At 51.6% G+C, this 15032-nt stretch overlaps 1 protein-coding gene across 2 annotated transcripts; it reads right to left on the bottom strand.

Annotated features, from left to right (window-relative positions):
* Positions 1-8159: 8159 nt before the first annotated feature.
* On the bottom strand, positions 8160-13840 carry NR4A2 (nuclear receptor subfamily 4 group A member 2). 2 transcript variants are annotated; one of them, XM_065672833.1, is made up of 8 exons: positions 13711-13840; positions 13024-13146; positions 12003-12868; positions 11331-11460; positions 11079-11242; positions 10530-10732; positions 9820-9998; positions 8160-9723 (listed from the first exon to the last, which is right to left on the bottom strand). In XM_065672833.1, the coding sequence occupies exons 3-8, from the start codon at positions 12864-12866 to the stop codon at positions 9467-9469; spliced, it is 1797 nt and encodes a 598-aa protein (XP_065528905.1). In that variant the 5' UTR covers positions 12867-12868; positions 13024-13146; positions 13711-13840; the 3' UTR covers positions 8160-9466. The 2 variants fall into 2 exon arrangements, with proteins under 2 accessions (XP_065528905.1, XP_065528906.1); XM_065672834.1 differs by having other exon boundaries at positions 11154-11242.
* Positions 13841-15032: the final 1192 nt, after the last annotated feature.

Raw genomic sequence — 15032 nt, 5'->3', positions numbered from 1 at the left:
ACTCGAGCAGGATTTGAAAACAGGTCTTTTCAAATGGCAGTGAGTAAAATTATACATTTCTGCAACAACGTGCTTAGAGCTATATTAACACTTTCATTTTAAAAACCAGTTTTCAAAGAGGTTTATGAGTTGGCAGTAAATATTCTTCATGAGCTAACAGCGGCCACACCTGAATTATTTTCTCATTAAAATCAGATCCTGAGAAATATCCACGCAAGGAGCCTCTTGACTGAACAGAACCCATGAAAAAGCATATGGGCAAAACCTGCTTGGGTTAAACAAGAAAGCTTTACCCATTTACAGTGATGACATGCTTGCTTTCATCACCTGCTGTACTTTATAGCCACTGAGTTCAGCAAACAGCCACGAGCAGTACAGGAAACAATCCTGCACACGCAGGAGTGACAGTATGAGTTTAATAGAAATGTTAATATTGACTCTATCACAAATACAACAACCACATTTAAACAACCACATTTAAACAGGCTACTCAGTATTTCATTCTGCTGGGCTCCTGCATTCAGAGAGCCTGGGCTGCTCCATTTTGCCTTTTCACCTCAAAGCACATTTTCCAGTTTTCATTTTGTCCGCATGCCTCACGACAAGCTCATTAAACTCTGTTCCATTTCCTTCCAGCTCAGATTTAAACACCGTTTCTTTAAAGTTACTTCCTTCTCACTAATACCCGTGGTCTGCATTATTTCTGCACTAGAGAGCAAAGCAAGAGTTAATCTGGAAAATAAAGTCATCCTGAGCCTGGCCCTAATTCCTGGACCAGGCTTGTCTCAGGGGGTCAGAGCAGGTTGCATTCACTTATCAGTTTCTGTAGGGCCATCTCTAACCTGGTTTTTTTAGGTTGGGTTTTTTTTTTTGGGGGGGGGGGGGGGGAGGGGGTGGAGAGGAGGGAGAAAGAGGAGGAGGGGAACAAAAAACCCTACAAAAATATTGCTTTCATCTAAAAACATGACAGACTTGCTGTCTGCCTTCCAAATCACCAGTGCAGATGCTCAAACACCCTGAGCTTACCACCATCAGCTGTACCAATGTCCCCAGAAGACTTGCCCAGAGCCAGCCTTACCTTGGTGTTCCGCTCGTGGCCCTTCCAGCCATGCCAACGTGCTCACAGCCTGGCCCTTTTTAATTCATCTTTCATGAAAGATTTTGTGAGGCACCACATTACAAGTCAAGCACGTTGCTATCTTCCACATCCCCATGCACTGCTTTGTAAGTCAGTCTAAACCACTGCATTTGATGGCATGGGTTCTTCTGCATTAAAAAAAAAAAAAGCCACAGCACTCCTATTTTTCTCCATGTTTGGCTGAAGAAAGAACACTGCAGTATTAATCCCAATTAAATATTTGCTTGACTTGTAAATGAATTGTGGATGTACGAATAAAAACAACACGGGATTTCTCTCTGAAATTGCACTCCAGTGCAAAAAGATCTGTAAATGTTCTCAGGGTTTGTGCATCCTCTGATCACCACAGAAAATTAACCTGCTTGGAGGGTCCACAGCACAGCTACTTCTAGGATTACAAAAATAATCATTCCTATTTCACCCCTTGTTTACTGAACCTGCATCTTTCTTGCCTAATACTTTAACAAAGGCACAGGCAGCAGATGCTTGTAGTTCATTATAGCTAACAATCTCACTGGTTTCACTAATAACTTCTTCCAGATTACTTTATGCCATTATTTTACATTTGCTTTGCATTTCTGTTTAAAACACAACTCAAACAAATGTCTTGTAGGAAACATGGTTTTCTCCCTCACAGCCATACTGGCCACTTACAAACGATTACAGAAATAATGTGAACACATTAAATTTATTTTGTTTTGTTAGGGAATTAGATTAAACACAAATTTTGCAGTTTTCAAGTCCTGTAAGCTCCATCTTCAGGAATTAGCACAAAGCTTTATTTTTGTAGATGTTTTTCAGGAGAAAAGACATCAGTATATGACTTGAAATTAATCTGTAATAGGCACAACTGTGTTTTGTTTCTTTGCTTGTTCTCCCAGTTACACAGTAGATTGCTGTTATAAATATCATAGATACACGATTTGGGGTTTCTGTTCTTTGGGATCCTCTACCATTTACTGCTTGTGTATGCATATATATATTATATATATATATGATGTTTATAAATATGATGCTATATTAACAAGTCCTTAGTTTCATCAATTTGTTAATGCCAGTATACTCATGTGCCTAGGGTTTGTAAAACACGGTCCAGTTTCAAAGCCAAATTTGTAGCCAGGTAATGAAGCCACACCAGTACTCAGGAAACACATCCATATTATTCAGACACATCGTCTAGGGAAATACCCAGTTTAACAGTAAAATAGCAAAAGGCATATTACAGCATCTAGTCACTCAGCTTCCCAAAATGCTTAGCTGCAGCTGTAGTGAAACATTGTCTTTTGAAAATAGGAGACTCCTGAACCTTCACTAAGTAACTTTCACTAAGTAACTTCACAAAACCCCATAAAAAGCATTATTTGCAGGAGCAGCACGTTCCATGTCCACAGACTCAGCAGATTCCTGCTTCTACACTTCTATGTTTGCCATTTCTTACAACAGAAGGGTAAAATTGTCAAAACTAAGGATGCTAAACTACTTAAATGGCTCTGAAACAAGATTACCCAGCAACTTGACACAGGTACGGCTGCTTACAAAAAGGATGTTTAGAACTGCAGAGATCTATTTAAAAAAATGTGTGTATATAAATATTGCGAAAAAAATAAAGAAAAAAAAATCAGAGTTTGCAATGCTACCTGCTTCCCCAGGCTTTCCAAGGCTGCTGCCAGTGCAGCGAGTGCCTTCCGCAGGCTGGGAGCACAGAGACTGCGCATCTCACTGCAGGCTGTACCCCCCCCCCGACCATGCTCAGCACCTCTCAGCCCGGCTGGATCCTACCCCAGGAGCAAAGCGACCCGGCCAGGGCTGCCAGGAAGAGCTGCGCACCTGCCCTTCTGCTGGGAGGCAAGGAACTGTCGTAGCAGCTGAGAGGGAGCAAGCAGAGATAAAATCAGGAGAAATATCTGGGACAAAAAAAATGTCAACCCATACCAACCTGGGGACAGTCTGAAAGTGAGTAATATTTAGAAGCAATCCTACAGAATTAGTCACGTCAGTGTTAACACAGGGCAAAATCCCACAGAATTAGCCACGTCGGTGTTAACACAGGGCAGTTGTTGTGTCTTAGAGCTACTGAATCACCTGCAGAACCCTCCAGCAGAGCTCTGTAGAGGCAGCCAGGTGTGCCCTGAGAGAAGTGTGACACCCTGCCTCTGTGCAGCGAGTGGGGTTGCAGCCTGCATCTCTCTTTTTGAATGCTCATGCTTCCCATTCCCCAGGAGCACGTTCAAGAGGCTGAACAGGCAAGGGTACAAGTGCTGCAAAGCTGCAGAGTACCCATTATGCTGCACAGAGCAGACCTTGCCGCAGCCACAGGCCTCGCAACAGCTCAAGAGGGCTCCAGCTGCTGCTTCCTCCTTGCCCCACATGGAGATCACTGGGACACAGCATGCCCTCCAGCTCACCCACCAAATATCGCGGCTGTTCTCCATGTCCCAAGCCCAGATCAAGTACAATCAAGCAGACACTGCTTTTGATCTGAAAGGCAGAACCATCCTGTTTTAGCTGCAGTTCCACTCCCCACACCATGACCCAAGCCCATCCCTGGCTCACGGTGATGTCCCCTCCCCAGAGCCAGAACATTCCCTGAGGGGCTGTTGGCATCCACTCACTCCTCCCGCAGCAGAAGCCCTCGCTGGCCTTTTACATTTTGCTCCAGAGCTTGTCGCTTCACTTTATTTCTTTATGAAGAAGCTAGAGGGTCCCTTGGTTTCAGGTACGTACCTTAACTCTTTAAGCAAGATGTGCCACAATCAACACCGGCCTCGCTTCTTCCTGGCTGCATGCCACGGCAAGCACCACAAACACCTAATCCTGGAATCCATCCGTGCAACCACCATATCACCGGTTGAGCAGCTGTTTCAGTAAAAAAATGCAGGCATTTCTCTGCATTCGATTCCAGATCCAAACCATTTCTGCATGGGTTTTTTTGAGAATGGGAACACTTGGAAAACACTTTTTGCCATTCATTTTACAACCGGATTACAGATACATTTTATTGTCTACAATTCTGGGTTGTCATAGTATACAGTGTAATTTGCATGGAACATTAAAACGATAGAATAATTAAAACTTCGTCTTGCCGTCTCTTTGTAGAAAACCAAGTTAGTCAAGAAAAAATTAGCTAAGTAACATTATTTAGTATTTATTAACATGTGCATGCCCCTATGCCTTTAATAAGATCTGCAACGAGCATTAAAAGCTATTTTTGCCAGTGCCGTAGAGCAGATTTGTCCTATTAAAGCCATTACTTCAATCACCAAACCTGAAGTGCTACGATTTAGAACATTAACCCAGCACACACAGCAATCACCACTGCTGCCGAAAACTGACTGTAACAGCCGCCACCGCGGTGAACCGGAGGGACTGAGGCCCCAGCCCTGCCAAGAGAGGTTACACAAATAAGCTGTGTGGCTATATAAGAAAGTTGTTCAAGTATCATTTCCCCTAAACAGAAACAGGAAATTCTTTCTGCATCCTCAAAGCCACTCCATCATGAAAGAGGGAGCTGAGGATAAAAGTGTTAATTGAGCAAAACACCTGATAACGTTATAGAACTTCTCTCATCTTAGTGAGGGTCCCGAATTTACCATCGAGATTCGGTGTCATACAAAAAATATTGTATACAGGTGTGGAATAAAAATTAGAAATTACCTGAATAGACATGAGGCCTATTCAGCTAAACATATTGTTTGCATTTATCCAAAATTAGTTCTATCATCAGTCACTCAGTAGCCTGGCACATTCTCCATCTTACAGAAAACACTGCACTGGCAACTCAAGCAATCGCAAATCGTCTTGCTGAATTAAGCAGAGCTGCCGTGCTCGTACTGTAATAAACCAAATACATTTATATTGCACCTGCATTAAGTTCTAGTTATGCAGAAACCCCTTGCCTTCAGATTTTTACAAATCCGCATGCCTGACGGGGTTTTTTTGCAAGAGAACACAAATCACCTGTTTTGTCAAAACCAGCTCTTCTGGTCCTACTTACACCACGTTAAAATGCAACAATTCCAGAATTTACCTAGAAACACACTTTGAAATAAAATAAATTAAAAACATAAAAAAAACCCATCAAACAACCAAAACAACCCCAAACCCACAAAGCTGAAGTTTCTTTGCAGACCGTCTGCCTCCAAACCAGCCCAGACCACAACAGTCTGGCAAAGGCTACTACTTACTGCTAAAAGAAGGGAGGAAAGACAGGGGGAAATCAGAAAAACAGAGAGAGCGAGCACACCATATAGAAAATGTCAAATATGTCAAAACATTCATGAATACCAACATCTCCCTCTGCACCACAACCAGCTGTAAAGGTTACGTAGGGCTAACGTTTCAGCAAGTGCAGATTATGCAGCAGTGGGTTTACTTATACATAAAAAAATCAGCTACAGGTGCATCCAAAGTGTTTTCACATATGCAGCCGGCACAGGGATTTCTTACTACCACAGAGAAGTCAGAAGGGTAAAATCACACAAAACATGAATTTTCCAGCTTTGACACAAATTCCTCTTGGCTGCTCGCTATGTATGTGACATATACAATGAGGATAATTAGGTAAAAGACTAAGAAAGCAAATGTTGCTGATTGCATTCCAAAACTAATAAAGCTCCTACACAGGTTTCATGCTTGCAGCAATTCATCTTCCTGGTGCTACGCTCAGGAAAGGTGGTTTCAGAATACGTTGCAACACTTTCTTGTCCCTAAGTCACCAGTGGTGAATTATATCGGAATTTCCTCAGATGAGCACAGTTTTTATGGGACTTGAAGTGTAACACATGCAAGGCATACACAGCATTACCCAGGCCCCCAGATAAATGAAGCTTAAATTAAATATCTGAAGTTGAATGCAATGTACTGCATAAGCAAACACCTGCCCTGAGCTCACCCCCAGTTTGTTTGTCAAGTGTGTAAGACCTGGTGTGTGTGTGGGGGGGAAATCACACCTTTGTGCAGTCTTCTCATCCTTCCACAGTAGGAGGAGAAAGGTGCCCAGTGCTGGAGAGAAACAACAGGACCATCCACCACAGACCCACACGGGCTTTGCTGGAGATAGAAATGTGACTTTTGGATAGATAAAGCATGCATCAGAGCATTGAAGGACTAACTCTGCTGCGGACAGTGCAATTGTGTGAGAGAAAGAAAAAAGTGAGGTTCAAATCAACCCAGTGGCCTGATAACAAACTACAAAAAGGAAATCCTGAGGGAACAGAATGGAATGGGGTTTGCTTTCTCACACTAGACAAACAGAAAAAGCAGTAACAGATTTCATAACCAGCACAGAGCTAAAATAATTAAGACAGTCGCTAATCGAAAACATTGTAAGCTTACAGAAATAAAACCTTTTCATGAATCCTCCTAGTGACACTACCACTTAAAAACTACTCCTTCAGTTCCATATTCTGTGTTGAGCTTCCACTACAAACATTTTTTAAGTGTCTCTACACCGTGCTTGCTTCTTTCCTTCCTTCTTTCCTTCTCTTCCTCCTTCCCAGGGGTCTGCAGAGCCAGGAATGACACAGGCTCCTCTCAGGGAGCCCCGAGACTCTGCTTGCCCTTTCCTCTCGGCCCTGCCCCGCTTGCCATAGGAGCCCCCCTACCGCGGGACGACGGGCACCGCGACGTGGCCTCCCGCACCACCTGCCCCGTGCCCAGCGCTTGGTGCCCGGCCCGCCCCAGCCCCCCGCCCCTAGTCCCCAGGTACCGCTCCGGGCCCACCGGTTGGGAACCGCCGGAAGACGATAGCCGCCGGCAGCGAAAGGAAATAAACGGCCGGGTGTGAGGCGGATACCCCGGTGGGAGGGCTCCTACTCTGCCCCAGCTGCGGGTCATTAACGGCGCTGGAAAAGTTCTCGCCGAAGCCGCCTCGGGGAGCGTTCAGGGAAAGCAACTGGTGCTAGAGGGGGAACGGGAGCGGTGGAGGCTGCGGGGAGAGATGAAGTCCCGGCAAGCTCAGCCCCGCGCCGGCGGCAGCACTGAGCTCCGGGAGACAGCGCCCGGCCCTGCCCCGCACCACTCACCGGCGGCTCCGGCTGATGCCCCTTCTCACGGTTCTGCTTACGAATCCTTCTCCTAACCAAGAGCCACCAAGTCCCTGCCCGACAAACCCAGGGGGTCCCTTCCACCAACGCACCCACCCACCGAAACAGCCCCAGGGCTCGCCGCTAGCCCGCGCCTCCCGCAGCGAACCGGGGTACCGACCGCAGCCCGCCGCCAGGCCAGCACGCCGGGGGTCACACCCGCGGTACGGCGCGGTTCCCTTGCTACCGCGGGTGAGCGGGGCCGCGGGAGATGCGCGGTCCTTCGCTTCCCCACATCTCCCACAACCCCCATTTGTCCCCCGTGGGTCTCTCCATGGCAAAATGATTTCGGGGTTCGCACTTTATCCCTGCGGGCATTTTTTTTCCGTGGCGCAAGAGGCTGAAGTTTCCTACATCCCCAGCCGTGCCGCCGGAATCGAGTTCCCTCCTCCCTTCTGCCTCTCCCTTCTCTTTCCCGGGACACCCGTGCAGTGTGAGCATCCCCGTCCCACGCCAAGTCCCCGTTCTCCCCGTGCCCCTCGGGAAGCGCCTCAGCGCTCAGTGGAGCCGCCCGCTCCGGGAAGATTTCCGGGAACCGGGACTATTTGGAAAGACTACGAACGGGCAGCCCGGGCGCAAGCACCCCCGGGCCGAGCCCCGCTTTGCTGCGCTATCCCCGAGCTCCCGCGGAGCCGAGCTCGGGGTCCCCGGTGAAGGCGCTCGCCTCAGTGGGCGGCCTTGGGGTGCCGGGGCGCCGGAGGGAGTGACGCCGGGGGAAGAACCCACCTCCGCGCCGCGGCTTCTCCTCATCTTCCTCTTCTTCGGCCGAAGCAGCGCGACGGCGGCCCCGCGGCTGGAGGGGAACCGCCCGGCCGTCTGCCCGTCTGTTCGTCCTCGGGGCGGCTCGCTCCGGCTTCGGCACCGGCACCGTCCCCGTCCCGCGTGGGGCAGGCGGGAGGCTCCGCTCCCCACTTCGGCGGAAAGAAGGCGAAATCCCATTCGTTTACATGTTTTATTGTTGTAAACATTAAAATCGTCTTTCTCAAAGAAAGAGTTATCGAGAGGGAAAAAAATAAAACAAATAAATCAGCGTTTCGAACGGTCGTACACCACGGGGAGCGGGGGAAAGGCAGTGACTCGTGTGCCACACCGGAAACGTACAAAGAAAACCACCACAGAATATGGCAATATTAAAAATATTACTCGAACGTAAAATAATATATTAACCGACAATTTTAGACATAAAAAACCGGAACAAAACAAACCAAAAATTCAAAGTGCTCAGTAATTTCCAGGGAGTTATGTATATTATAAGCACTCTGGAAACAGTCAAAAGCTGCTGCATGCAAGATTTGTTTAGCTTTAGACAACAAAATAATCAAGATATAAACTTCCTTTTTTTAATCAACATCAACAGTACATACAACACTTACAAACAAGGGGTGTTGGACGGTGTTTACAAACACGATGTGTCCCATTGGGGAAGAGTTCAGGGTTTGTAATACTTGTGCCCATCTATTTTACAATTGAGAAAATGTTTGAAGCTTAGATAACTACCAGTCTTTATAAAAGCTAACAGACTACATAGTGTCTGAAATACTATTTATAGAATATAGACATTACTGAAATAGCAAGTGCCTATAACATTGTCACCCTAGAGTCATCATGCTTTCCTGGTACAGAGAGATTCAGTTTTCTTTCTCTTTAGTCTTTCTCTCCCCTTTTTTTTTTCCTTTTTTTTTTTTTTTTTTTTTGCAAACACGTTTAGCTTTAATTTTTAATTTTTTTTTTAGAATCGTTTTCCATATTTCTTCGTAAATAGGCACAGAATAATTTTTAAAAAGCCAAACTGCATCTGATAAATTTACAAGCCTTCGCCTTCTTTAATGACATGCCACCCACGTAACATTTAGGTTGTGTATATATTACAGCTTTCTTTTACAGCAGAAAACTTTAGTCTTTAGGAGGGTGAGACTTGTGGGTCACCTGAACACTTTGTCACTGTGTGAGTCTTAGCTGCGTTGCCAGATATGTTCATCTTTTTAATCAGAAGTCCTTAATAATAAATTCATTTATAAGCTGATAATAAAAAGTTTATACCATGGTGTTGTGTAGTCCATGATCTGCATCCATGATGGCCCAGAGCCAAAATGCCCGCTCAGGTTCTGCCTGCAGGAGTTAGCAACACTGGGTTGGGGGGGGTGGGAGGTGGTGAGCACCCAGGGTGCCACTAGGGGCCCAGGCCAAGTCCCCTTCAGCCAGGTGACGTTTCTCTTCAGTTCAGTGCAAGTGCACAGGAAGAGTCTTAAAAAGGTAAAGTGTCCAGAAAAAGTTTGTCGATTATTGCTGGCGGTGGCACCAAATCTTCCAGTTTCAGGTAGAAAATGCGCTGCAGCCCCTGCGTGCAAAGCGTGCGGAGTTCGGGGAGCTTCCCCAAGAGTTTGGACAAGTAGTTGGGGCGATTCAGCCCCCCGTTATTAAAAGTCACATGGTCTTTCAGACAATTCACAATCTTGTTTTGAAGCTCTTCCACCCTCTTGGGTTCTTTAAGCCCATGCCGCTCTGTAAAAGAGAAGGATGCAGGAGGTTACGGGTGGGAGAGGGAGAGGAAGGTGTCAGGAGGGGACGGGAGCTGCCAGGGGGCTGAGGGACACTGACCTGTGACCATGGCCAGGGCAGCGATGCAAGAGAAGGCAGAGATATCGATGTTCATGTTTTGCAAGTTGGAGGAAAATTCAACAATGGAATCAATCCACTCCCCAAAGCCGCGGACGCACTGCAACCGGTGCAGGACTACCCCATTGCAGAAGATAAGCTTGCCCTCCACCGGGTTTGACCTGGAAGGAATGTGACAACCCCAACATGAGCAGATGAATGAATGAGTAAAAAGGGGAAAAATCAAATAGAAAGAGGAAGAAAAGAAAGAGCAGGAGAAAAAGAGAGAAGGGCAAAAGATAAAGAGGGAAGGTGAGAAAGAGGGAACAGCGGGAGAGAGAAAGGAGGAAGGGATGGAAAGAGAGAAAGAGGCAAGGGGAGAAAGAGACAAGGGGGAAAGAGAGAAAGAGACAAGGCATGGAAGTGTTAGAGCTAGAGACAGGTGGAGGCATAGAGATAGAGAGATAGAAATAGAGATGGAAAAATAGAGAAGAGTGAAAGAGAGTAAAAGAAAAAGAACAAAGATTTAAAAACAAAAAGAAAAGAGAAGATGGGGTGAGAAAAGCTAAACAACTAATTACTTGAAGAGCAATAAATGAAGGATTTAAGAGGCACCTAATTACTGAGGAGTTAATAAAATGCAGATCAGCGGACCCTGAAAGGATCTGATTCCATAATGGCCCAGAAGCCCCCCCTCGGGTCCGGGCACTCACCTGTACGCCAGCCGCAGCACGAACAGCTCCAGGAAGGCAGATTCAAAGAGTAGGTCCTGGTCTGTCTTAGGGAGGTCAGTGAAGCCAGGGATTTTTTCTGCCCATCCTCGGATGATCTCCATAGAGCCAGTCAGGAGATCGTAGAACTGCTGGATGTGCTGAGTGTCATCTCCACTCATCTGGTAGTCGGGGTTAGCCTGGAACTGGAAATCCATTTTGAAAAGCGCTTAATGAGGTTCTCTAAAGTATATAACCCGTGAAATTGCTAGCCCCGTTTCTAGTCGGGGAGCTGGGTTTTTACAACAATTAAACCTCGCTCTGACCAGGGAGGAAATTAGACGTTCTGGGGCAATTAATCCGGTTAGGAGCTGCACTCCAAGGCAGCCACTCTCTGCACAGAGGCCAGTGTGTGCACGGCCCCTGTGCGGCCACAGGCAGAGCCCCTGCCGTTTGTCCCAGAGCCGGCCCAGGGCAGGGGGGGGCAGCCGGGTCACCTCTCCCGGGCCACGGGGCGCAGGTAGGTCCCTACGCGAGCTCGGTCCAGCTTACCCTGGAATAGTCCAGGCTGGTCATAGCCGGGTTGGAGTCGACATGGGCTCTCACCAGCGCACTGATCAGACTCACCGGGGGAGAGGGGGGAGAGGGCTCCTGGGGGCTCTTCGGTTTGGATGGCAGGCGACCCCTCCGGCCTTTGAGGCTGTCTGTGCGCACCACTGCAAGAGAGACAGGGCTCAGTCGGGGCCCGGCGCAGTGCAGCCAAGCATGGCTTGGAAAGCACAGCTCCCACAGACTCACACTCACCCTCCTTGACCATGCCGACGGCCAGGCACTTCTGGAAGCGGCAGTACTGGCAGCGGTTGCGGCGGCGCTTGTCCACCGGGCAGTTCTTGTTGGCCAGGCAGACGTACTTGGCGTTCTTCTGCACCGTGCGCTGCGGGGGGGGACAGGACCAGGCAAGCAGCATCAGTGGTCAGGTCCACGGGTCCACTCTTGGGCCACCTCCATCCCCCCAACCCCTGTCTCTACTTCTTACCCCCCCCTCTTTTTTTTCTTTTTTTTTCCTTTCTTTCTTTCCTCTTTTTTTTTTTTTTTTTTTTTTTCCCTTCCCAGGGCATTTAACAGGAGAAAATTGATAGCGTTAACATTTGAGCTAACCTTGCAGCTCCTAGCTGTGTTTTATATGCCAAGAGGAGGAAAGGAGACGCTCGGTAAATACAAATCCGTGGGCATTCATATTATTTACATTCCTTGGAGACCTCCTCTATTTAAAATGATAAGATTATTCAATCAGGATGGTGAAATAAAGAGATCACTTAATGTTACCACAGGGAATTCTGTTCCACATGGTTAGCTCAGCCGCAGCTCTCTGTCCTAACCGATTTCCGTCTGAAGGGGAAAGCGGCTGCTGGCCCCAGTGCCCCCCCGCTGCCCTGCCTGTCACCCGCCGCCCATCGCCGATCACCCACAGCTCACCTTGAAGAAGCCCTTGCAGCCCTCGCAGGTGCGGACGCCGTAGTGCTGGCAGGCAGCGTTGTCCCCACAGACGGCACAGAGCCCCTCGTTGGAGGGGGACCCCCGTGAGGGTGGCGACGGCACCTGGCTCTCCAGCAGCTGCGGAGCATGGCCCAGCTGCAGCCCCGGGAAAGCCATGGAGGGCTGCTTGCGAATGGGGTTGGGGACTGCAAAGGCCTGCCCGTCCACGGCGTGGTGGGCCCCGGTTGGCTCGGGGTTCATGGGAACATGGAGCGGCCCGTCGAAGCGCATCTGGCAGCTGGAGACAGGGGTGCCGGGGGGCGACTGCTTGAAGGAGAAGAGGGAGAGGCGGGAGACAGGCGTTTTGCGTTGCTCGAGCATATGCGTGGTGGCCACGTAGTTGGGGTGGAAGTTGTGCAGGGAGCCAGGGTCGTCCCACACGGGGCCGTGCTGCACCTGGAAACCGGGCGTAGAGGGGGTCGGGGGCGACGAGGGCTTGTAGTACACGGAGCCTGAGTGGGACATCATCTCCTCGGACTGAGGGGGGAGGTGGCCGTGCTGCTGGTAGCCGTGCATCTGAATGTCTTCCACCTTAATGGAGGACTGCTGTCCAGAGAGGGGCATTTGGTACAAGCAAGGTGGCTTCACGTCGTAGCTTGTGTTGTAGTTGTCCATAAAGGTACTGAAGCTGGGGAGAGAAGTGGTGGCAGTGATTTCAGTGTTGGTGAGGTCCATGCTAAACTTGACAAACTCCGGAGTTAAGAAATCGGAGCTGTATTCTCCCGAAGAGTGGTAATTGTAGCTCTGGGAGGCCGGGCTGGCTCCTTGAGGCGAGGACCCATACTGAGCCTGAACACAGGGCATGGCTGGAAACGAAACACGGTCATGTACACTCGGCCGCACAACGCGCTCCCTCCGCCCGCCCCGTCTCGTCCCGCCCTGCTCCGCGCCGGGCACCGGGGGGGAACGGGGCCGGCGGCGGGAACCCCCCTCCCTCACCGCGGGAAGGAACCGCACAAACCTTCAGCCGGGTGAGAGGCGTTTTCGGGAGAGCCGAAGGCGGACAGCGTCGGAGCTCAGCGGGGAGCGGAGTTTCCGCGGCTTCAGAGCACGAAGGAGGGCTCCAGCCTGCCCGGCGCGCTGGCTGAAACACAGACACACCGACCGGCTCTTCAGGCGTCACGGGGCGGCGGCGGAGCGCGGAGAGTCCCCGGGTCGGGCTCGGCTCGGGGGGTGTGTGGGGGGGGTGCTTTATAAATCAGGAGGAAACTTTCCACCGGCGGCTGCGCTCGGCGCTCGGCCAGCGCCGGGGTTGCCCCGCGCTGTCAGGAGGAGAGAAGCCGGTCCGGCTTTCCGCCTCTACCGGCAAGGCGAGAGGCGCGTTCCCCGGGGAGGAGCCGGGCGAAGAGCCGAGGCTCTCGGGGACGGCGGGACCGCGAGCCGCCGCCGGTGCTGGGAGCGCTGACAGCCCGCACCAGGCAGCCCACGGGTGACACGCGCCCACGGGCGCTCAGCCGCGGGCCGGGGAAGCGCCGGGCACGCTGCGGCACCCCGCGCCCACGGGCGACCGGCGGGACGGGAGAGCGAAGACACCGCCGCCGCCGCCGCCGCCGCCACCCCACGCCCCCCTCCCGCGCCTCGCGCGCGGAAACCCGGTGCGCGCGTGGGGACGGGGGCGGGCGGGCCGGTTGCGCGCGCGGGCACTCACCGTAGAGCGGCGGCCCGTGCGCGCATCCAAGTAGCCGGGCGGCGGCGGGGAGAGCGGCGGCAGCGTCGCGCCGGGCGGGCGAGGCGGGCGGACTGGCCCTTCCCCGCAATGTGCCTTTGTTTATGTGGGCTCCCCGCTCCACAGCCAACGTGCGCCTCGAGCCCCTGCGCGTCACCGCGCGTCACCGCCGCACCCGCCAATCCGCGCGCCGCGGGGCCGCCTCGGCCCCGCCCCCGAGGCAGCGCGCTCCCTTTGGTAAATTTCCGACGGTGACGTCACGCAGCGGGACACGCCCCGCGTGGGCGCCCCCTCGGTCCTTCCCCCTCCCCCCCCCCCCCCCAGCTCCCGCCCCCCGACGGCAGGGGAGCCCACGGTGCCGCGGCAGACCCGGGCCGGCCCTCGAGCCACGTCCACGCGCGGCACCTTAAGCGCGAGTGGGGCGTGGCCTCATTTGCATAGAGGGCGGTTGCGTCACTCGCCAGGCGAAAGGGAAAAAGTGAGAGCGGGGCGTGGCGGCGGTGCGCGTGTCCCCCACCCACCCACCCACCCACCCACCCACCCCGCGTCACCATTGACGCAACCGCCCGGCGCGCCAAAAATAGCGCGCGACCCGACGGGAGCTCCCCGGGGCGGCAGCAGCAGCTCCCGGGCACCCGCGGGCGCGGGACCTCGGGGCCTCCCCGCTCCCCCCACAGCCGCCTTGTAGAGGGGAAAACCGCTGCCTGCGAAAGCGAGGAGCCGGGAGCCGCTCCACGCTGCCTTTCATGCACCACCTCTGCTCCCTGCAGACGCGCGCAGTGGTCGTTGTGCCGCTTCCCACGCAAAACTGAAGCTGGTTCTGTTTTATTCGCCCCCTGCGCAATGCCAACACGCCACCTTCGCATTCCCCATTAATAGCGCCAGTCCCAGGCAGCACGGGACAGAGCAGTGTCGGGACTCCGAGCAGAACCACGTTTGTGTCCTGGACGGCAGTGTGCTCATTAAAAGCCCACCAGGCATCTTTGCTCCGCAGGTGTGTCGGGAAGCAGCCGCAAGGGGTGTTGGTGGGGTTGCTGGTCCAAAGGGGATGCGGAGGGATGGGAAGCCGTAGTGGGCTACGGAATGCGGTTCAAACACCAGCTCTGTAGCGTTCCACAAGACTCTTCGTTGCATCCAGCCTGCAAAAGAAAAAGGCACAAGTCAGGTAACAGTACTTCCTTTCCCACAGGAAACTGAGTCGGCCACATGCACGGTGCGGCCTGGCTGCTCACAGGTCCCTTCTCTGAGATGTTCTGTAGACCCAAGCATGGGATATGTGCTCAAGGCTGGGAGAAGACACTTTC

The sequence above is a fragment of the Lathamus discolor genome, chromosome 3 (genome assembly GCF_037157495.1).
Source record: "Lathamus discolor isolate bLatDis1 chromosome 3, bLatDis1.hap1, whole genome shotgun sequence".
Taxonomy (NCBI): Eukaryota; Metazoa; Chordata; class Aves; order Psittaciformes; family Psittacidae; genus Lathamus; species Lathamus discolor.
Note: the sequence above shows the minus strand (reverse complement) of the source record. Positions and strands in the feature narration are given on the sequence as shown.